Raw genomic sequence first — 22,231 nt, forward strand, 5'->3', positions numbered from 1 at the left:
TTTTTTAAAAGACAGAGTCTTGCTCTGTCACCCAGGCTGGAGTACAGTGGTACAATCATAGCTCACTGCAGCCTTGACATCCCCATGCTCAAGTGATCCTCCTGCTTAAGCCTCCTGAGTAGCTGGGCCTTCAGGGCTGCACCACCATGCCTGGCTAATTTTTGTATTTTTTGTAGAAATGCATTCTTGCTATGTTGTCCAAGCTGGTTTTGAATTCCTGAGCTCAAGTGATCTGCCTGCCTTAGCCTCCAGAAATGCTGAGATCACAGGTGTGAGCCACTGTACCTGGCCTCTTGTTATAGTTTTAAATATTTTTCTTCTTTTGTCTTCTCTAAAATAATTTTACAGCTTTTTTTTCCTGTTTCATTTTGTTTGATTTCCTTTAGTCTAGTGCTTTCAAAAATCAAGCAAGCGTAAGAATCACTTGGAGCGCTTTGTAAGAACACAGATTCCTGGACCCCAACCCCTTCAGGCTCTACTCCAGTAGGGTGTGGGATGGGGCCTGATTTGTATTTCTGATGAGCTCCCTGATTACACTACTGGTGCAGCTCCACAGAGTAGCCCCATGGTTCTCCAGTTTTGGGTTTTGGGGCCCCTGTACTCTTAAAAAATTCCTGAGGTTCTTAAAATGCTTTGTAAGTTATATCTGTTGATAGAAAAACTGAAAAAATGTACAAATAGTCGTTAATTTATTTAAAAATAACTGATGAAAGCATTACATATTAACAGAAAATATACTTTAATAAAAACTACTTTTTGAAAGCAAACAAATTCACTGAGAAAAAGTGGTGGTTTTACAGTTTTGCAAATCTCTAACGTGGCTTAGTGAAAGAGAGCTTCTGCATTTTATCTGTTGCAATATCCCATGTGATATAGCCTCTGGAAAGCTCCATTGTACACTTGGAGATAATGAAAGTGAAAAAGGAAAAGAACATCTTAGTATTCCTTTAAAAATAGTTTTGAATTTGTGGGCACCCTTCCCTGTAGTCAACAGCCATTTTAATGTAGATAACATCTATCCTTTGTTTGGTAACATGTTCTTGTAAAAACTTACAGTTTTGTGTCCATGTATTTTAGTATGTAAATGGCGTGGTGAAACTACCATTCTGTTTCTTACTTTTAATTTAACTGTATCTTTTTAAGGCCTCTCCAAGCTGTTGCCTGTCTGTGCCTTAGTCCTCTGCTTCTGCTCACTGTGTGATATGATATCTGCCTCTGCATTCCCTATCCTCTCCTGCCAGGGAGGAGGCCAGACTGCCTCCAGCTCTCCGCTTCACGCACCTCTGCCTGTCCCCTTGTGGACCCATGTGAGGATTGCGTTGGGAGCACACAGGGAGAATGGTCAGGCGAAAGGATATGTGAATATTTAATAGGACTCCAGAGTGCCCGGTCCTCCTCAGAATGCCCATCCTCCTTCAGCGCCTTGTGAAGGTTCCTGCGTCCATTCCTTGTACTTGACATGTGGCGTTCACCAACATTTTTTCAGAATCCTTTTAATTTGCTTTTTCTGATTACTAATGAACTTGAAGTCTCTTCATATGCTTTAGAGTTTCTTTCTCTGAAAATTGTCTCTTCATATCAACTGCCTGTTTTTGTACTGGGGTTGTGTTTACTGATGTGCAGCATTAAAAAATATATATATTTTAAATAAAATATGTTTTAGCTTTTAGTCCCTTTTGGTGTTAGAAACTGTGAATATCTTCTCACAGTCTGTTGTTTGCCTGGTAACTCTCCCTTAATATTTTCATTGATTAGAAACTTTTAATTGTGATATTATATGCTTCAGTATTTTTTGTTAAGGTTTTCATTTTGGTAGTTTTAGTGAGTCTTTTTCTCTCTTTTCTTATATTTCAAATACTTTTATATTTTCTTCTGTTAACTTTAAAGTTTTACCTTTGGTTTAAGTCTTTAATTCATTTGGTGTCCAACTCTATATGTGGTGTTAGGGATTTTTATTTGTTTGTTTATTTATTTGTTTGTTTATTCATGTATCATGCTTTTCAAAAGCAAAGTCATGTTTTGGGGGAACAGTAGCAAGGAAATAAAAACAAGTGGATGTGGGGTTTTGTAGCCAGAGAATAATCCTATCTCCTCTTCCCTTATGTCTCCTGGGAAACTGCTGTTCTGCAAATCTCACTACAACTAAATTTAATTCAAAACACTAAAGATTATATCCAGACCCCCCTCACTAAGAATCATAATCAATTATCTTATTTGTGCTCTACTGTTGAATTTTCCTAATTAGTATTTAACTTTGAGCATATAGATTTTATTTTTTGATTTCATAGGTAACCAAACTGAATTTTTTTTTTGAAGGAGAATTACTTAAAGTCATTTGTAAGAGATTTGATACAGGATAGCTTAAAAGCCTTTTTTATTTTCAGGTGACTTACTGAGTAACCTGTTGCAGAGTCCTCGTTCAGCCAAACTGTTGAATCAGCCAATTCCCATCCTTGACGTGGAGAGTGAGTATATCTGTTCCCTGGCCTTGGAGTGCCTGGCCCATCTCTTCAGTTGGATTCCTCTGTCTGCGAGCATCACCCCATCCCTCCTTACCACCATATTCCACTTTGCGCGATTTGGCTGTGACGTCCGGGCCAGAAAGATGGCGTCAGTTAACGGCAGCAGCCAGAACTGTGTCTCGGGTCAGGAGCGCGGCCGGCTGGGGGTCTTGGCCATGTCCTGCATCAATGAACTCATGTCCAAGAACTGTGTGCCTATGGAATTCGAGGAGTATTTACTGCGTATGTTCCAGCAGACTTTCTACCTCCTGCAGAAAATCACCAAGGATAACAATGCCCACACAGTGAAGAGCAGGCTAGAAGAGCTCGATGAGAGGTAATGAAACCAGGTGTGGAGCCGGTGTGCCCAAAGAAAGGGCCCTGACTGTTTACCATGCTGTGCCGCATGGCATCTGTAATCCTCTTTGATTTCAGAATATGGGGCTGCTGGTGAGGAACAGAAAGGTAGGTGTGTGCCAGTAACTCTGAGATTAGCTGGAAGGGCTAGGGTGGTCAAGGGAAGTGACTGAGGTTGAAACTGCTTGTGCCTTGTGCAGGTTTGTTGTCTTTCCTCCCCATCCACCTCCTGTCCTCCCTTCTGCTCCTCCTGCCCCCTTTTCCTTACTATTTGCTTGCAGGTCTGAGGTGGTGCAGGGACTGAGACTGCTGCTCCTGCGTAGCCAAGAACAGGAGAAGAGGTCCGTGGAGGTACAGGAGTTACAATCGCCCTTTCTCACTTGGTGTCAGTTTTTACTACTTGACTTTTCCCAAGTGAACATTCTGCAGTGTATAGGAATGTTGTTGTTATTATGAGTTTTACGCCAGTGGCAAGTTTTCATTAAACAATAGGAGGGATGTTAATGTGTGCACAGGTTAATGTAGCACACGCCTGTATTCCTTCGTTATTGTCTTCTCTAGTGGAGCCTACAATGACCTACCTTTTTTTTTTTTTTTAAAGCACTCTAAAAGATGACTCTAACACAGTACTCTGAGGCAGGGTTTCATTATTTATGTCTCTTGCAGATGAGTTCATTTTTGTATCTTACAACTTTGGTTAACATGACGCTACAGCTATATGAAAACAAGGGAAGTTGGAAACTTATGAAAAATCAGATTGACTGTTTAGAGACTTTCAAGCAGTAAATTATATCGAATTAGTAAATATTTACAGATTATGTGGCAGCAAAAGTTGCAGATATTCTACTCAATTTTCCTTTGATGGTCCTGTGTTATTAAGCTATACAGAATTAAGCTATTTCCTTTTCCTTAGAATAAATAGCAGAATATAAAGTCAAGTGCCTAAAATTAAAAGTTTTAGTGCTTTTTAAATTGGGCAGTTTTAGAAAGTTTTTCTAAAATTAAAAAATTGGTACATAAGATTATTTTGGCTTGGTTTATGTAAAACTGTGTTGTTTGTTTTGTATAATAGTCTGATATGATAATATGTTTTTAAAAATTATTTGATGGTAGCTTTCTATATGAATTCAAAGGCATCCTTATTCACACTTTCATATTCTATCTGTGGTTAAGAAAGGATGTATTACTTTCATGTTTTTTGAATGATCTGTGTGTCTCATGTCAATATCTCTTCATATGTTAATTTAAAAATCTAGCTGCTTGTATCAACCATCAAATATCAGTTGTTTTGACTTGAATCATAATGTAGTCACAGATGCTTTGTTGTGACTTCCATTTGGGTGGTATAGAAATGTCATCATGGATTGTCTATGTATTGATGTTGTTATGTGTAACTTTTGTGCTCTTGGTTTTACATTTTAATCCTGTGCTTCCTATTGCCCTGTGAAAGCTGAGAGGTGCCTGGGAGCAGAAAGGTGACATGAACAATGCTGTGTGCTTGCTTCCTGCCTCTGGGTCCCCTACCACTAATTCTAAACAGCTCAGTCCATTCTCAGTTGTTTAGGAGCTGCTAACCACATCCTTGGCTTCTCTTTCCCTCTACTGCCTTTTCCCCTAACTTTCTACTGTTCATTAGCACCTGTACCAGAAGGTGGGCAAGGGAAAGAAAATGAGGTGAAATAAAATCTGTAGTTTTAGCTACTGAGCAGCCTTGTTTGTATTTTTTAAAAAATTGGGATACTAAATAAAATTGAGATTGTTTTGTATTTTGCCCATGGCTTCTCTTTCTCTCTCTCTCTCTGTCTTTTTTTTTTTTTTTAAATGGGTGGTAGTGAATTGAGTGCACTTTCCTAAAGAAAAGTCAGCTGGCTGGTGACTTTGTCCATATAAAACCATCATGTAGTACATAAAGCTGGTGAGGAAAGAGTTCCTACTTGAGTATTGGTAATTGATGACATCAGAGAGAAGTGTTGTTATATGTTACTGTTTCTAAAAACAGTTGATTTTAGTGCCTGTTTTTCGAGTACTTGGCCCCATGATCCAAAGAGACAGCTATTCTTTTTATCAAAACAAATTAATATGTAATTTTTAAAAAGCTGCAAATAAGCTCGGCCATATAGAGGTCAGACAGGCGCCTGGCTACCCTCAGGGAGATAGGTCCCAGGAGCAGCACGGGACATTTGATTTCTGGGCCAGTTTTGCTTTTCTGAGTAGTAGTCTTCTCTCCTTTTATTATTTCACATATCTCTGTTTTAAAAAATAGCTTTTGCAGTCATGAGTTTCAGAATTGCTTTTAGCTATTATTTCATTTTCAGCTAAGGCCTAGTATGTCTTTTTTTTTTGTGTTGGTCTCTGAAATGTGATTTGTGAGGTATAGCCATCTCATTTTCTAATCACCTTTTGGTATTTAGGGGCTTAAAATGACAGTTTCTGAAATGTGAGAGTGATGATGTGCTGTGTATTTAATAACAGAGATCTCTTATCCTTGCAGCTATGACCCACACTCTTCTATGAAATGAGTTTGTGAATACAAATGAGTTGGGGATTCACTGTGAAGTGAAAAGAAAGAGCACTGGATTGGGAGTGGATGATAGTCCCGTTCTGCCATGAGTTGGCTGAGTGACTTTGGGCCGGTCACTTTATCTCTCTGGGCTTCCTTTGCAAAATGGAAGCATCAGACTAAAGTCCCTGAGGCTTGCCCAGCTCTAACAGCCTTCCTCCCTTATATCTGAAATCACTTTTAGAGTATTGGGATGTGCTATGTTTAATTAGCACCAGGAACTAAAGAGGGGAAAATGGCCATTAGGTTGCAAGCCTGAATACATCTTACCTGGATGCCATGCCCTTTGTAGTCTGGTTTTGTTTTTGTGTCTTTAACACCATTCATTTTAGTATTTTGGCCTCCTGGAAAGAAAACCAGCCTTGTAGACTTGCCAGATTGAAATGACACAGTGATCTGCCCATTAACTTTTTATCATCATTTCCTTTCACTTTAATTGGGTCACAACACAAATGACTTAGAAAATGTGAGCGCACTAGATTATAAGAAGCCTTAGCAGACAGTGTCTGAGGATTAAAGTTGCTTTTCTGCTATGTTTCAGGTGGTTAATGGAATGAAGGGTTGCCTGTCCCATAGGTAATTGTTGCAGGCCTTTATATTTTTAAAAGAAAATATATTACAAATTTGTATAGTTCTGTACTGAAAGAACTTTGGATTGAATTTAAGTTCTCTTCCAAGGAGGTAGCTGGGTTTCTTATTGTTACCTTTTGTCTTGTCTCATTTAGCTATATTGAGAAGTTTACCGACTTTCTTCGGCTCTTTGTGAGTGTTCATCTAAGAAGAATCGAGTCTTACTCCCAGTTCCCTGTGGTGGAGTTTTTGACACTTTTGTTCAAGTACACATTTCATCAGGTAAAGCACCAAAGCCGTCTTTCCCTTCCAGAGAAAAGATTTACCTTGTAACTTTCAGAAGAAAGAACTTTTCTTTCAACTTTATTTTCCAAACATTAACATAGTGCTTATTCAGTGAAGAGTCACTGGTTTAATCCTCCTGACATCACTGTGAAGGAGGTACTATTATTATTGTCCTCTCTGTTCTGCAGATAAAGAGACTGAGGCACAACCGTTAACTTATTTAGAGTCAGACAGTGTAGTAAGTGGTGGAGCTGGGATCTGAACACAGAGTTGGGGCTCTTGACCACTATTATGTGAGCAAAGCAAAAGACAGGAAAAGTGTGAAATTAGGGTGTTTAGTTTTATGCTGTAACTGTCACTGAAGCTTCCCTCAAGAAGATTATATATAGTGAAGCTCTGGAGAGTTAAGTTTTGGTAGTGTCCAGTTTTTTCTCCCCTTCAACAAATGTTTTTTGAGCTCCTATTGTATTCCAGGAGCTAGACATATAACCTTCACAAACAAAGTCTTTGCCTGAATTGGGTTTATATTCTGGTGACTCAGTATTTTTATATATACACACACATATAAAAATATATAAAATTATAGATGTGGCTTTACTGAGGTATAATTTTATATACAATAAAATTCCCTCATTGTAATTGTATGATTCAGTGATGTGCAGTGAATTCATAGAGCTGTACAAGCAACACCCCAGTACAGTTTTAGATATTTTGGTCACATTCTATCCCCTGTGCCTGTTGGTGTGTGTTTTTATTTTTTATTTTTGTTTTTAAAGTTTTTGGTAGAGACCAGGTCTTGCTATGTTGACCAGGCTGATTTTGAACACCTGGCCTCAAGTAGGCCTCCTGCCTGGGCCTCCTAAAATGCTGAGATTACAGGTGTGAGCTACCATGCCCAGCTGTGTGTTTTTAAAATAAGCTTTTTATTGAACTATGACACACATACAGAAAAGTGCATAAATCTTATGTGTAGTTAGATGAATTTTCCCCAGATTGACATATGCATGTAACCATCACCTAAGTCAGGACATAGAATGTCGCCAGCACCCAGGAAATCTCCTCATGTCCTTTCTAGCCACTTCCCTTCCTTTCTCCCCAGAAGTAACCCAGTCCTGATCTTTTACCACAGATTACTTTCGCCTGTTTTAGAGCTTCTCGGAATGAAAGCACATAGTGTCTGTTTTATCTGTTTTTTGTTGGACCTTGTGTTTGTGAGCCTCGCTTGTGTTGTGTGTGGCAGTAGTGTGTTGACTGCCGTTGCTGCTGTAAGTCATTGCCTGCAAGTCTACTCCCCTGCTGATTTGGCTGCTTCCAGTGCCTGGTGATCTTGCAGTGAACATTCTTGTACATGCTTTTGGATGTACACAGATAGCTCTTTTTGTTGGTATGTACCAGGGATGAAACTCATGGGGTCACTGAGGACATTTGATTTTACAAGTGGCCTTTTTAAAAAAACAAAAACAAAAACTACCAGTGTTGTAGCTTAATGTGGCTAGAGGAGAGGAAAGGGCCTAGGCAGGAGGGTTGTGTGTATGACTTGGAGCAGGGGTTTGGTGTGAAAGCTGACCTTTCTCAAGGAAGATCTTGGCACATGAAAATAGAAGAGAACCAAGTGATCAGGATGAGCCAGTCCTGGGAGCAGGGGAGGGAGGGCCAAAACTTGAAGAAGTTCAGCTGTGTCAGGTAGAGGGGCAAGGGAGTGCAGAGCATGAGGAGAGCCGCGCCGAGCTCTCTAGTCCTCGGGAGTGTAGGCGGATGAGGATGTAGGGGAGAAGCATCACAGGCAGGACAGTTTTGAGACATCCAGAGGAGTTTTAAAGGAGACCATGGAAAAGGAGGGTTTGAGGGAACATTGAGTGAGTGTTAAATAGCGTAGCAGAAATGAGACAGCTGAGGAGCCAGTTTGAGGTCAGAAACGGGAGTCTTGCTTGGGGGAGATGGAATGACAATGTCTTAACATGTTTTTTACTCTCTGTGTAATGGGGCCTTCTAGTGTAGAGAGCATAGAAGAAAGTCAGAGTGTTTTAAAGTAGTTACGTCTTATGCCTGTTTCTTTGGATTTGGACTCAAAAGTTTTGTGTTTGAAAAGTTTTGTGTTTGAGGTCTGCTTATCTCTATTAGGTCTGTGTCCTTGGAGAAATAATTTCTTTAGATTTCAGTTTCTCTACCTAAGAAGATAGACTGCAATGGGTATCTTCAGGTCTTTCCCCTTGTTTATTTTTTTATTCTTTCACTAGACTCCTGTGTGTTATTGAATTGAAAATGGTGGTTTTCTATATTTCTATATTATATTTATATATTGGGAAAGTAATTGGGGAAAAAGCATACTCATGAAGCAAACCACAAGCTTCTTTCTTCCTCTCTGTACCTGGAATCGTCAGATGAGCTTGTTTCTGCCCTCCTGATCTCTTGTATGAGGATCTGCCTTTCTGAGTGCATGCTGACCACCTGTGGGAGTAGGTGTGTCCTTGAGGTCCAGACAGAATCAGATTCTGAGCATTAGACAGGGACAAGAACCTGAAAGATGCACTGTCCCAGCTTACTGTGGGTAAACCAGGGCAGACAGCCCTTTGCTGGGCGGTAGAGTGGTGAAAAGGTGGCAAGGTGCACTCTAGGACCAAGGCCTGCTCATAGGGGAGGTCTTTGGAATAAGATTTAAGAATAAGTAATTAAATGATCCCAGGAGAGAGCTTTAAGTTCTCATCTGTTCAATAACAAGTATGATCTTACTCTATCATAGCTTTATTATCTGTAATGTGGGAAAATAGGTCTTTCTCTCGTCTAGAGGGTTATATGAGTATACTTACTTAATACTTTTGCCTTTTGTTTTCAACATTCACGAATTTTAGTACAGTCATGCATTGCATCCCTTAATTGACAGGGATGTCTTCTGATGAATGTGTTGTTAGGTGATGTCATAATTGTGTGGACATTATAGAGTGCACTTACAGAAGCCAAGATCGGAGGCCGCAAACCTGTGCAGTGTATTACTGCGTAGAGTACTACTCTACTACGCCACTGTTTGCATACCGTAGGCAGCTGTAACGCATGGTAGGTATTTGTATCTAAACATAGAAAAGGTAGAATAAAAATACAGTGTTATCTTATTGGGGCACTGTCATGCATGCAGTCTATTGTTGATCAAAATGTTGTTATATGATACATCACTGTACTGATAAACATAATTCTGAAGAACAGTAATAAGACAGAAGATGGTGCTAGTATCTTTTTTTAACCATTTCTCCTTTTCTGTTTCTTTTCCTGCATTTTTCCCTTAACCTAAGCACCCTGCCACCGTCGCCTCCCGCTAGCAGTGCTCAGCAGGTGTCTGCTGCCTCCTGCCTCACCTTGCTTACTGAGCCTCGTGGCTGTCTGTAAGCCTACATCTCTCTGTCTCAATGCTTCTAAGCTTTGTGCACCCTCACTACTTCCTTCTTGTTCATGTGTTTTTCATTTTGCCCCTTTTTCCTGAAACCCTGCCTGAGATGGTATACCCTGAGGAGGGGAAGGGTGGCGTGATCTCAGCTCACTGCAACCTCCACCTTCCGGGATCTCAGCTCACTGCAACCTCCTCTTCCTGGGTTCAAGTGATTCTTCTGCCTCAGCCTCCTGAGTAGTTGGGATGATAGGCACTTGCCACCATGCCTGGCTAATGTTTTGTATTATTTGTAGAGATGGGGTTTTACCATGTTGACCAGGCTGGTCTCAAACTCCTGACCTTAGGTGATCCACTTGCCTCGGCTTCCCAAAGTGCTGGGATAATAGGCATGAATCACTGTGCCTGGCCAAGATCCACTTCCTATTTCTGATTTTGTTCGTTAATTGTCTTGTTACCTTGGGCAAGACATGACTTGACTTCTGAGCCTTGGTTTCTTTATCTGTAAAAGGGGAAGAAGCAAAATATTCCCAAGACTCTTGTTCACATAGAACAATGCAAATGAAAACTAAACAGTGTAAACCACTTGGAAGACAAGAGTGACATCATTAGTTTCTTAAAGAAAACTGCCTGGATTATCAGACATCAGTTAGCCCTGGAATCTGAAAAGTAAATTGGAGTCTAGGTTCATTTTAAGAATGGGTCTGTGAAGGTTTTGAAAAGTTAGGCGATTTCAAAAGTGGAGCCAGCCCATCATCTTTGTGACCGGAATGAACCATGTTCACAGCAACTATCAGAGGCCAGGTTATGGGCAGCCTGTGGGCAGTGCACAAGCCCTCACAGTGGGGCCTGCAGGAATGGATGTGAAAGGTGGTGTTTCAAGTTATACAGGGGGTGTCTGCTCACCTTTTTCCCCAGCCTTGAGCCATACAGCAAATCCTCAGTTCACATGCATGAAGTTGACATGTATAAGTATAAAGTACTTTGACGGAGCCATAATACTTGGATTTGTGTGGTAGCCTTTCTCAAAGGCACTTCCACGTGCATCTGAGGAGCTGTGCTCTTTTGAGGGGGTGGTGGATATTTTTAAACCAAGGAGGGACAACCTTGGTCACTGACTTGAGGGAAGCTCAGCAAATCGAAGCCAGGACGAGAGTGTGTGTCTTGGATGGGCAAGTCTAGTGGCTTGTCTGAGGAATACTCATGTCATTTTCTTTTTCTTTTTTTTCCTTTTTTGAGACAGAGTCTTGCTCTGTCACCCAGGCTGGAGTGCAGTGGTGTGATCACGGCTCACTGCAACCTCCACCTCCTGGGTTCAAGCGATTCTCCTGCCTCAGCCTCCCGAGTAGTTGGGATCACAAGTGTGCATTGCCATACCTGGCTAATTTTTGTATTTTTTGTAGAGATAAGGTTTATGCCATGTTGGCCAGACTGGTCTCGAGATCCACCCGCCTGGGCCTCCCAAAGTGCTAGGATTAGAGGCGTGAGCCACTGTGTCTGGTGGCCATATCATTTCCATGTGGCTTCTTCATTGTTTTTCCTGGTTATTCTCCTGGTTCACTTCATGTCATGGACACTCCTGATATTGCCAAGTATGAAGTAGAGACAGGACTTGGTCATTTTGTTTTCTGAAATTGATCCTGTCTAGTTCCAGAGCTACCTTTTGGGTTGTGAAGTTGGAGTTTGCCTGGCTTTTTAAGTCTGTCTCTTCCTCCCTCCCTCCTTCCCTCCCTCCCTCCCTCCTTCCTTTCCTTTCCTTCTTTTCTTTTTCTTTCTTTTTAAAAATATATTTCAATTTTTTTCTAAAATGTAGACACCAGCTCTCACTATATTGACTGGGGTGGTCTTGAACTCCTGGCCTCAAGCAGTCCACTCGCCTTGGGCTCTCATAGTGCTGGAATTATGGGTATGAGCCACCGCATCCAGCCAAGTCACACTTATTCTGTCTCAGACTTTAGCTTAGGTACAGAACGCCCACTGGACACCAGTACCCAATGTTCGTTATTTCTTGGGCACCTCGATATAGGCCCTTGTGAAAATATGCCCTAGTACAAAAATATTAACTAAGTATACTCATATAAATGTCTAGATTTCCATGTGGATCAGAAATGGAAAGAAACTAATCCAAGAAGGTGATGGTATTTATTTTCATATTTGATTTTGTCACCAAATGTGTGGTCCAGTGAGGTAGCCACTAGCAAAACCAAAGGAATCTTGCAGGTAGTGAGCATTTGAGTGGAGATATCAGGTTGGAGCCACAAGGTAAGTGTGAATGCGTACAGGAAGGACTAGCTGTTGGAGATTATGTTGTTGCCTGGATTTTGCATGAACTAGAATCTTAAAGCCCTTGAGAAAGTTAACTAGTGCAGTGGTCTTCATCGTACTACTAGGATCCTACAAAGACTTTTTACTTTGTTCCTCCACATTAGCACTTGGTTAGAGGTTGCTGTTAGCCAGTTTGACACCCCTGCTTTAGCAAATGGGATCATGCCCTGAGGGTCAGACTTAATGAGCTCATTTTTAGTCTGTTCTATAGGGATACTGCAAGAGTTTCTGTCCTTGCATTCCAGTGTGTGAACCTGTCACCTTTGGAGCCACTGAAACTAAATTTTGGTCTTATAATGGTTTGTAGTGGAAAGAGCATTGGCTGGGGGTAAATGCACCTGCTTTTACCTCTGATCTTGAACAACTCATATCTCTGGATCTCAATTTCTTTCTCTTGAAAATAGATTTAAACTAGATGATATGTAAGAACCCTTTCCACCCGTCTCAGATTTTAAGATAGGTTTTTCCTTGACTTATTTTATAACTCAGGTTGTCCTGCATAGTATCTCGCCATGATGTGGTCCATGGTACCCTTGTCTTGTTAGGTTCACGAGGGCCCAATGGTATAGACGGACTAAAAGCCACCAGTTTTGTTTACTGGGAAACTGGGGAATCTAGGCTTATGATTTTATCATTCTGCTGGAATTAAACGCTGACTTGTGTTTCTAAGGAATAGTAGCATTAAATAATTTCATTGTCTGGATTTTTTTTATACTATAGCCTACTCATGAAGGTTACTTCTCTTGTTTGGATATCTGGACGCTCTTTTTGGACTATCTGACAAGTAAAATTAAAAGCCGTCTTGGAGACAAGGAAGCAGTTCTCAACAGGTAAACTCCTCAAACACTGATAACTAGATATGGTCATTTTGGCAGTTACTCTAGTGGCCTAAGGGACAGCCATGCATCTGGACCTTTTCAGTGAAGCTGAGTCATGTAAAATGTTAGGGCAGTAAGGCCATTGAGCATTTCCTTTTTTTCTCTTTTAAGTATTTTATTAAGACTTTAAAAAAATTTAGAAGGCATATATATTATTAATTTTTTACATTTTAGTGCTTTTGTGTTAATGTTCTTAATTTTTAAAAATAGCCCTTATTTTAGAGATACAGACTATTTATTGGATAAAATGATCTGACATCTGGGATTTGCTTAAATAACCCAGTGCGGGTAGAAGGGAAGTGGGTTGGTGTAGAGAAGAAACAGGTGGCCCGTGTGTTGGTGATTGAAGTTGGAGTTAGGTGATAGGAACTTGGGGTTCATTATGTTCTTACTCTATTTGCATGTGTTTGGAAATTTCCTAAATAAATTAATAATTACCTGTCATGAAAAAAGTGTTCATTTTTAAAGCTAGGAAAAGATATAGAAAAATGTAATGAAGATAAGTTGTTCATAATCCCATACTTCAGAGATAATTGCTCTTGCACTTTTTATTGTATTTTTAAAAAACAGAGAATGGGGAACGGTTTGTTTTTTCCCCCTTATGTTTCTCAAACCCATTTTTCTTGCTTGCAGGAAGAGCGTATATTTCCTGTACAATATGTTATTTGTGCCACAGGGTGAGGAGAAGAGGATGGGAAGGTGGAGATTCAGCATGTCAGGAAGATAATGGCAGCATCCATATATGGGGAAAGTAAAAACAGCAGCTTTTCTTAGCAGAAACATGCCCATCATATTCCCAGTAGGTGACTGCATTCCAGTCACACAGCGAGCAGGCAGTGATGAAGGAGGCAAAGAAGCTGTATTTTACATTGTAGGATCAGGGTAGTTTCCTAATAAACTAACCCTGATTCGTATAAATCGTATATTTATGCTATGAGACTACAAACTAGGTGACCTAGCCCTAGGTACTTTATCATACTTACTTAATAGAATGCCTGCAGATTTTACTCAGTTGGTTATAGCTCCTGCCTCTTTGCACAGTATTCATAAGAGCAGTTTCAGCTTAGGTGGCCATTGTGTTGTAAAAGTTGCCCAGTGCATGAGGGAGGTTCTGCCGAGTGGAAACCATGACTGGGGTTCTCACAGACCTATATTTGGATCCTGGTTTTGCAGTTCCTACTTAGGGTTACTTGGGTAAGGTACTTAGCCTGTGAAGCTTCTGTTTCCTCATTTGTAAAATGGGGGTGAAGATGATAGTTGTTGAGACATTAATTGAAATAGTGAACTAACATATTTAGAATGCTTGGCACCCTGTAAGTGTTTGGTTGGTGGTGGTGTTAGTGAATACGCCTTCCCCAGAAATGTACCAAATGGTGGGAGGTGGAGGGGAGAGACTCCACTGCAAAGGAAAGGTTGGGCTGGAACTCCAAAGGCTTTTCCATTGCTGAAGTTTTATGAGTTTTAAATATTTTGTTTTATTTTATTTTTTTGAGACAGAGTCTCACTCTGTCACCAGGCACCAGGCTGGTGTGCAGTGGCACCACCTCAGCTCACTGCAACCTCCACCTCCTGGGTTCAAGCAATTCTCCTGCCTCAGCCTCCCGAGTATCTGGGACTACAGGTGTGCGCCGCCACGCCCAGCTAATTTTTGTATTTTTGGTAGAGACGGGGTTTCACCATGTTGGCCAGGATGGTCTCGATCTCTTGACCTCGTGATCCGCCAGCCTTGGCCTCCCAAAGTGCTGGGATTACAGGCATGTGCCACCATGCCCAGCTAATTTTTTGTATTTTTGGTAGAGACGGGGTTTCACCGTGTTGGCCAGGATGGTCTCGATCTCTTGACCTCGTGATCCGCCAGCCTTGGCCTCCCAAAGTGCTGGGATTACAGGCGTGAGCCACCGCGCCTGGCCGGGAGTTTTAAAAATTTTAAATAGGACCTAAGTGTGGTAGTGGGTGCCTGTAGTCCCAGCTACATGGGAGGCTGAGACAGGAGAGTCACTTGAGCCCAGAAGCTCAAAACTGCTGTGTGCAGTAATTACGCTGTGGCTGGCTACTGCTCTTCAGCCTGAGAACATAGTGAGACTCTGTGTCTGTTGGTACTAGTCATTGGTACCATTTGCTGAACTCTCTCTATTGAAAATTAAAATAAATAAATATGCACATATTCTGTTGAGAATTTTATTTTCCAAGTTCAAACATTTGTTCTTTTGTTCCCAGACATGGTTTTTGTGATTGTAGAATAAGTTCCAGGTTGCTATGGTGTCAGGTCACACGTGATTATAGATAGTACGTTCATATATCAGAAGTCGTATCACGTAACAGGAGGTCCTGTTTTTGGTGAAGTTGCCAACTTTAAGTAATTGGGTTTTTGAATGAGATTCTTGAAGAAAAAGTTACTTTTGCCAAAATATCTTTCTTGCATGCTAAATAGTTATATCTTTTTGGTTCTGGAACTATGCTTAATTTTTCTGTATTTAGTGGTAGATATTTCTTCATATCTCACAAGCTTGTTGAGAGAATAAACTGAGGAAATGATTAATTTAAAATGCTTTTTAAAAAACAGTACAAATGAGAGATGTGAAGAATATGGTCTGTTGAGAAAATACATACTAGCAGATTATTAGTATTAAACACACACTTCTGCAGATCATTATACTAATAGAAGGAGCACCGGTATAGAGAATTTAAATTCCTTTTTTGCTTTAGGCCAGCCGTGTTACTTTTGGTCAAGTTATATGCTGATCACATTTCCTCTTGCAAAGTGGACGTACTGAGTACCTCTCATGCAGGATGGTTAGGATTCGAGGAAATCGTGTGTAGAATACCTGGCACAACATCAGGTTGTATCAGGCACTCAGTAAATGGTCACAGTGATGACAACAGCAATGATGAATAATAGAAGGTGTTACTGCTTTTCGACTGTGGTGGTGACTGTGGAGTTAGGTGGCATGACCCTGGACAGGCTAAAGGCCTCTGGGCCACCTGCAGATGTTTACCTGCCTGCCCAGGCATCTGTTACCTAATGGCACAGTTGTCAGTAATTCCGGCTGACCACTTTAAACACTAGGCATTTTTCTCATTGATCATGTGATTGTCATCGTAAGTGAGGCTTTCTAATTTTTCATGATTTATTCTTTTTTAAACATAACACTTACATATAATGCTTTTATGCCTTTGAAAAATAAAACATGGCCAAGGGCCATGGCTCATTCCTGTAATACCCAGCCCTTTGGGAGGCTGAGGCAGGAGGATGACTTGAGGGCAGGAGTTTGAGGCCAGCCTGGCCAACATAATGAGACCCTGTCCCTACCAAAACTTAAAAAACAAATTAGCCACACATGGTGGTATGCACCCGTGGTTCCAGCTCCTTATAGGAACTAAGGTGGGAAGATCACTTGAGACCAGCCTGAGCAACATAGCAAGACCCTGTCTCTACAGAAAATAGAAAAATTAGTCAAGCGTAGTGGCGCATGCCTGTAGTCCCTGCTGCTTGGGAGGATGAAGTAGGAGGACTGCTTGAGCCTAGAAGTTGGAAGCCACGGTGAGCTATGGTCATGCCCTTGCACTCCAACCTGGGTGACAGAGCAAGACCCTGTCTCTAAAATAAAATAAAACTACGACAACACCACCAACAACAGAAAACCCTCAAAGCTCCTCTGGTTTATGCTGTGAAGTCGTAACCGCCACCTGGGGAACTGCTGATCCTATCAGATACCCACTAGTGGTCTAGGACAGTAGACTACAAAGAACATGTGTTAGTCCACTGGGCTGCACAAAGAAAATATTTGAACTTCAGCTTATAATTTTTTCTGTAACCTTTACATTATACATTTATACAATTGTGTGCTCAAAAGCATTTAGATGAAAAGTTTGCCAGTCACCACTCAGGCTAGGAGAGACCCTAATATATCAGAGATGTGCTGTTTTGCAGGAGTTGCTGCTGAAGAACACTGGCTTCTGTGGTCACCACATTTATGTTAATTAAGAGCATGAACATGTGATCAAATGTTTGTCAACTGATAAAATATACGAGAGAGAAGTTGGGATATTCTGGAATCAAATTTCAGAAGCAACTGATCTTGCAGGAAGTAGTCAAAAATGTTTTCTTGGTGTCTTAAATGGGAAATGTAGGTGTGGTTAAGTCACAAAGGCAACACGCATTTCCTGTCCCTTGTGGTTTAAAGGTTTTGCATCATTCATCACAACAAAGTGGTAACCATTGTAGGCTACAAATTTAGAAGCACAAATATACATAGATTTATTTTTGGTTCTAGAAGCTTGGAAATTGGAGCTCTCTGCATGTCCCCTTGCCTGGTCAGGAGTTTACTGTGGGGACTTGAGAGAGCCTGAGGCCCAGTGCCAGTGGGGTAAATGTTCTGTAGCTCACCCTGCAGAGAGGAATGGCTGATGGGGTAGGTTGTCCTGATCTGCATTTTGAGGTAATGGCATGGAAAGGCCGGAGTTTCCTTTCCCTTTCCTCGTTGTGCTTTTGGATGATTGTGCCTTCCTCACAAGTTGTTGAGAAAGTGGGATGAATTGATGCGTGTAAAGCGCCTTGGCTGACAGTAGGTGCTCAGTAAATAAGCATTGGTGCACCTCCCCTTTCTCTCTCACTTCCGTCTCTTTGTGCTTGTCTATGTGAAGGGAGTCACCTGGGCAGAAACTTATTTTTACAGGAAGATGAAGAAACCTGAGTGTGTGAAGCAACCTAAAGTCATTGTGTCATGTTCTGTGAGTCTCTTTGTGACTAGATTTCTGGCAAGTGCTGGCCACAAACCAGCGTAGGGATTCCGGTGACATTAGATTGGACTGTAAACAAATGTGAGTGAGCGTGAGAAAAGCTGCTCCTCGCTTTTTGGAGTGGGTTAACCTGCTAATAAAGAGGAAGAGCCACGGTTACACATGACATTGTGGTGCAGTGAAAGGAGTGAACTAGGCTTAGATAAGAGCTCTAGTAGCTTTCTAGTTCCTGCTCTTGACTGCCCCACAGGGCAAGTGAATAGGGTCTCAGTTGTTTTATTGAGTTGAAAAAGCTATCCAGGAATATGCTTCAATCTTTTGTATTTACCTGAATTGGAATTTTGTCTGTTTATCACCTGTGTGTTTTTTATTCATTTATTTGTTCATTTATTCTTTATTAATATATATTTTATTGAGCACCTACTTTGTAGGTGCCTTAACATGTATAATTTTATTTAACTCTCAGAACTTGAGGCCTATAGTCTTATCTCTGTGGTGTATATAAGCATTTAATGCTGTAAATTTCCTTCTAAGCCCTGCTTTAGCTTTATCCTTCAAATTTGTATGTTACATTTTAATTTTCATTTGGTTAAAATATTTTCTAATTTCTTTGGAGATTTCCTCTGTTTAGTTTCCAAATATTTGGGGATTTTCCATATACTGTTTTGTTATTGTTTTCTAGTTTAATATGTACATGTTTTTATTTTTTTTATTTGAGATGGAGTCTCGCTCTGTTGCCCAGGCTGGAGTGCAATGGCATGATTTTGGCTCACTGCAACCTCCCATCTCCTGGGGTCAAATGATTCTCCTGCCTCAGCCTCCCGAGTAGCTGGTATTACAGATGCCTGCCACCACCCCTGGCTAATTTTTGTATTTTTAGTATAGAGGGAGTTTTCCGCCATGTTGGCCAGGCTGGTCTCGAACTCCTGAACTCAGGTAATCTGCCTGCCTCAGCCTCCCAAAGTGCTGGGATTAGAGGTGTGAGCCACCATGCCTCAGCCTGTACATGTCGTCTTTATCCTACTTGTTCTATCAGTTACGGAGAGAAGGGTGGCCTTAAACTGCAGAAAATTATTTTCTCTTAGTTTTGGAGTCTAGGAGTTCCACATCAAGGTGCTCACAGATTCTGTTTCTGTGAGCTGTCTTGGTGGCTGGCAGACACTGCCTTTTCTCTGAGTGCTCACGTGACCTTTCTTCTGTGCACGTGAGGAAAGGGAGGGAGAGAACCCTTGTGTCTCTTCGTCTTCTCAGAAGGGCAATAGTCCTATTGGATTAAGGCCCTACTCTTTGACCTCATGTAATTTTATTACCTTTTTATAGGCCTGGTCTTCAAATTCAGTCACATTGAGGGTTAGGCTTCAACATATGAATGAGTGGGTTTTGGGGAAGAGTCACACAATGCAGACCATAGAGGAACCTCATGGAGCACTGTTATTATGGCTTCTTTAGAGTCATGGATAATTCCAACACCTTTGTCATCTGGAGGTTGGCATCTGTTGATTTTCTTTTCCTTGAGATGTAGGGTCTTTTTGTGTAGCAAGTAATTTTTTGGATCCTTTTACCTATTTATTCTACTGTTAGGCATGGCTTCCCTCTCCATCATCACCTTATGGTCAGAGATGGATGCTGGATGATGCTACAGACATCACAGCCATGATTCAGGCAGCAGGAATGAGATGTGGGATAGGTTGGGCAAAAGAAGCTTTCTTCGAAGTCCCACCCAGTAGCTTCTTTTAGCCTCTCCTTGACCACCCCCATCTGCAGGGGAGATACAGTCTTTGAGTTGGCCCCAGTGCCCAGTGTTCTCTTGCTAAGGAAGGAGAGTAGGTATTGGCAGGCAACCAGAGTGTCTGCCACAGCCATAAACTTTCTCCACCTCCCACATGACACTTTGGGAGATCAATGATCTATGCGTATGTTAGCCTGGTTCCTGCTTGGGTTTAATTTTCTAAGTGATACGGTTTTTTTTTGAAGCCAGAGTTGCCAATTGCCAGTTAAGATTTTAGGTCTAATTTAGGGTTACATTTGCATACAAAGTCTCTAAATTTTCTTTTAGCACAGCCAGACAATTTATAGATGACAGAATTCATCTGTCCTCTGGTCTGAAGTAGATTTTCTTTCCTAGCAGAATTGTGAAAATGTTTTAGTCTGTCACAGCAATTTATAGCATGAAACTTCTGTAACTTTAGAAATGTATGTTGTGAACAAAGGCAAAAACATAAACTCTAGGCCTAAATGTTTGATCTTACCTTTCTGTGAAGTGGGATTTTGCTTTTATTGGGTGAATTTTCCCACAGGTGTTGCTGATTTTATTAGTGACTTTTTCCCGCCGTCATTCTTTTCTGGGTCCTGTTCCATTGCCAGTCTACTTCAGGGCTGGCGTGTGTTAGGTTGTTGTTTGTACGCAGTGGGGGAGTCATTGCTGGATATGGCAAGGTAGGGAGTGTCTCTGTCTCTAGTTAAGAAATAAGTTGTTGGGAGCTAAACAGTGGGTGTTCATGGACATAGGATGGCAACAACTGACCTGGAGACTGATAAGAGATGGAGGCGGGGAGGAGAGCAGGGGCTGGAAAGCTATTGGGTCCTATGCTCAGTGCCTGGGTTATGAGATCAGTTGTACCTCCGACCTCAGCATCACACAGCATACTCCGGTAACCAATCTGCACATGTATCCCCTGAATCTAACATAAAAGTTGAAATTATGTTAAAAAAAATAAGTAAATAAATATAAATGTCAATTTTAACATAGGTTAAATTCTTAAGTTAAAAAAGGAAAAAAAGATACTGTGGTCACCAAACTCTGAAGTGGGACAATTCGGGAGGATTTGTAAGTGGTCTGTAGACTGAATCTCATCACCTGGTCTGTACCTCATGAACTAAATGGACTATATTTGGTCTTGGCATTAGATATCTTTTAGCTTTGGTTATCATGTTGTCCCAGTACTCACCTGTATTAGATTGGGTGTTGTGTTAGAGTCTTGTCAGGAAATCAGAAATCATCCTTAATTATTTGGACAGAAAATTCAGTGTAGGAAATTGATTAAATAAATTTCAGAGGGAACACTGAGATAACACAGATGATAAGTACAGGAAGCAGCTCCACCCCTAGAGCTAGAAGTACGAAGTCAAGAAGCTAGGGCTGCTGAAATCTAGAAGATCAGAGAGGCTTGGTCCCTGAGCAACCAGGGTTCAGCTCTCTGAAGAGAGGGCCCCACACAGCTGCCGCAGGAGTTCACAGGAGGGACCTTTTCGAACTAGGACCAGTCCTTTGAGGAGAGGGTGTTGCCTCTACCTCTGAGGGTGCACAATACTAGTTCTGGGAATGTGGAATGAAGCTGGAAACCGGAACCAGTTGCTGCTGCCAGGACAGCAAGCCCATAGGAAGAATGTAGTCCTTTTATCTCTCCTTCCTTCCAGTCTCCCTCCAGTGTCCCTGCTGGCAGAACCTAACAGACCGAAACGAGGTGTCCTTTCAGTCTCAGCCCCAGCATCATAACTGTGGAGAGTAGATTGACGTGGAGAGCTTCCTAACCAGCACTGGTGGTTTGCTCCTTAACTTATCTTAGAAGCATTTCAGGATAGACGAGTATTTAGATAACATGATTTGTTCTTGAAAATGAGCAGTTTGTTGGTCCTTGTGGCAGCAACTGTTGCTTATTACTTGGTATCTTCTGAGTTAGGTTCTGATTACATGTGGGAAATGTCCAAACCTAGCACTCTGAGTGTTTCTTTAAGAAATTATTCTTAGACACAGATCAAAGGGTCAAAGTTGCCCCAGGCTCTTTTCAGTTTCGAAATCTTCCTAAAATGGACTAAAGATTAGGTTTTGGGAGTTGGGTGGAGTGGGCTTAAAACCCATTGGTGCCTGTTGCGGTGCTTCATGCCTGTAATCCCAGCACTTTGGGAGGCTGAGGTGGGCAGATCATCTGAGGTCGGGAGTTCGAGATCAACCTGGCCAACATGGTGAAACCTCGCCTCTACTACAGATACAAAAATTAGCCAAGTGTAGTGGCTGGCTCAAGCTAGTCATCCCAGACACTCAGGAGGCTGAGGCATGAGAATTGCTTGAACCTGGAAGGTGGAGGTTGCAGTGAGCCAAGATCACGCCATTGCACTCCAGCCTGGTTGACAGAGTGAGACTCTGTCTCAAAAAAAAAAAAAACACCCATTGATGATTTATGTGTAGAGAACATGATTTTGAGTTAGGGAGCCCTAGGCTCAAAATAGCTTTGTGGCCTAAGGAAGTTTATTTAACTTCTGTTAATTGTTGTTTCCTCATTAGAAAAGTATTGATAACATTTACCTGTCACAGCTGTTAAAAGCATGGAATCATTGAATTAGGTAATATTTATATGCAGTGCCTGTCATCCCCAGAGCAACTGCTAAGACAATAACTTGAAAATACTTAGAAAAAGAAGGGACAGGCCAGGCAGAGTCGGCCAGGCAGAGTCTATAATCCCAGCACTTTGGGAGGCTGAGGCAGGTGGGTCACCTGAGGTCCGGAGTTTGAGACCCAACATGGAGAAACCCTGTCTCTACTAAAAATAAAAATTAGCCAGGCATGGTGGCACATGCCTGTAATCACAGCTACTTGGGAGGCTGAGGCAGGAGAATTGCTTGAACCCGGGAGGTGGAGGCT

General features: G+C 41.4%; 1 protein-coding gene across 2 annotated transcripts in view; it reads left to right on the forward strand.

The window, feature by feature from the left end:
* The window catches only part of XPO6 (exportin 6), a 123,208-nt gene that overhangs the window by 66,092 nt on the left and 34,885 nt on the right, over nucleotides 1-22,231 (forward strand). For both annotated transcript variants that reach the window (XM_017525721.2, XM_017525723.2), the window contains exons 7-9: nucleotides 2,385-2,838; nucleotides 6,144-6,270; nucleotides 12,695-12,804. In XM_017525721.2, coding sequence (XP_017381210.1) covers nucleotides 2,385-2,838; nucleotides 6,144-6,270; nucleotides 12,695-12,804 — 691 coding nt within the window. The remainder of the gene's footprint in view (nucleotides 1-2,384; nucleotides 2,839-6,143; nucleotides 6,271-12,694; nucleotides 12,805-22,231) is intronic.

Source organism: Cebus imitator, unplaced genomic scaffold (genome assembly GCF_001604975.1).
Source record: "Cebus imitator isolate Cc_AM_T3 unplaced genomic scaffold, Cebus_imitator-1.0 Scaffold39, whole genome shotgun sequence".
Classification (NCBI taxonomy): Eukaryota; Metazoa; Chordata; class Mammalia; order Primates; family Cebidae; genus Cebus; species Cebus imitator.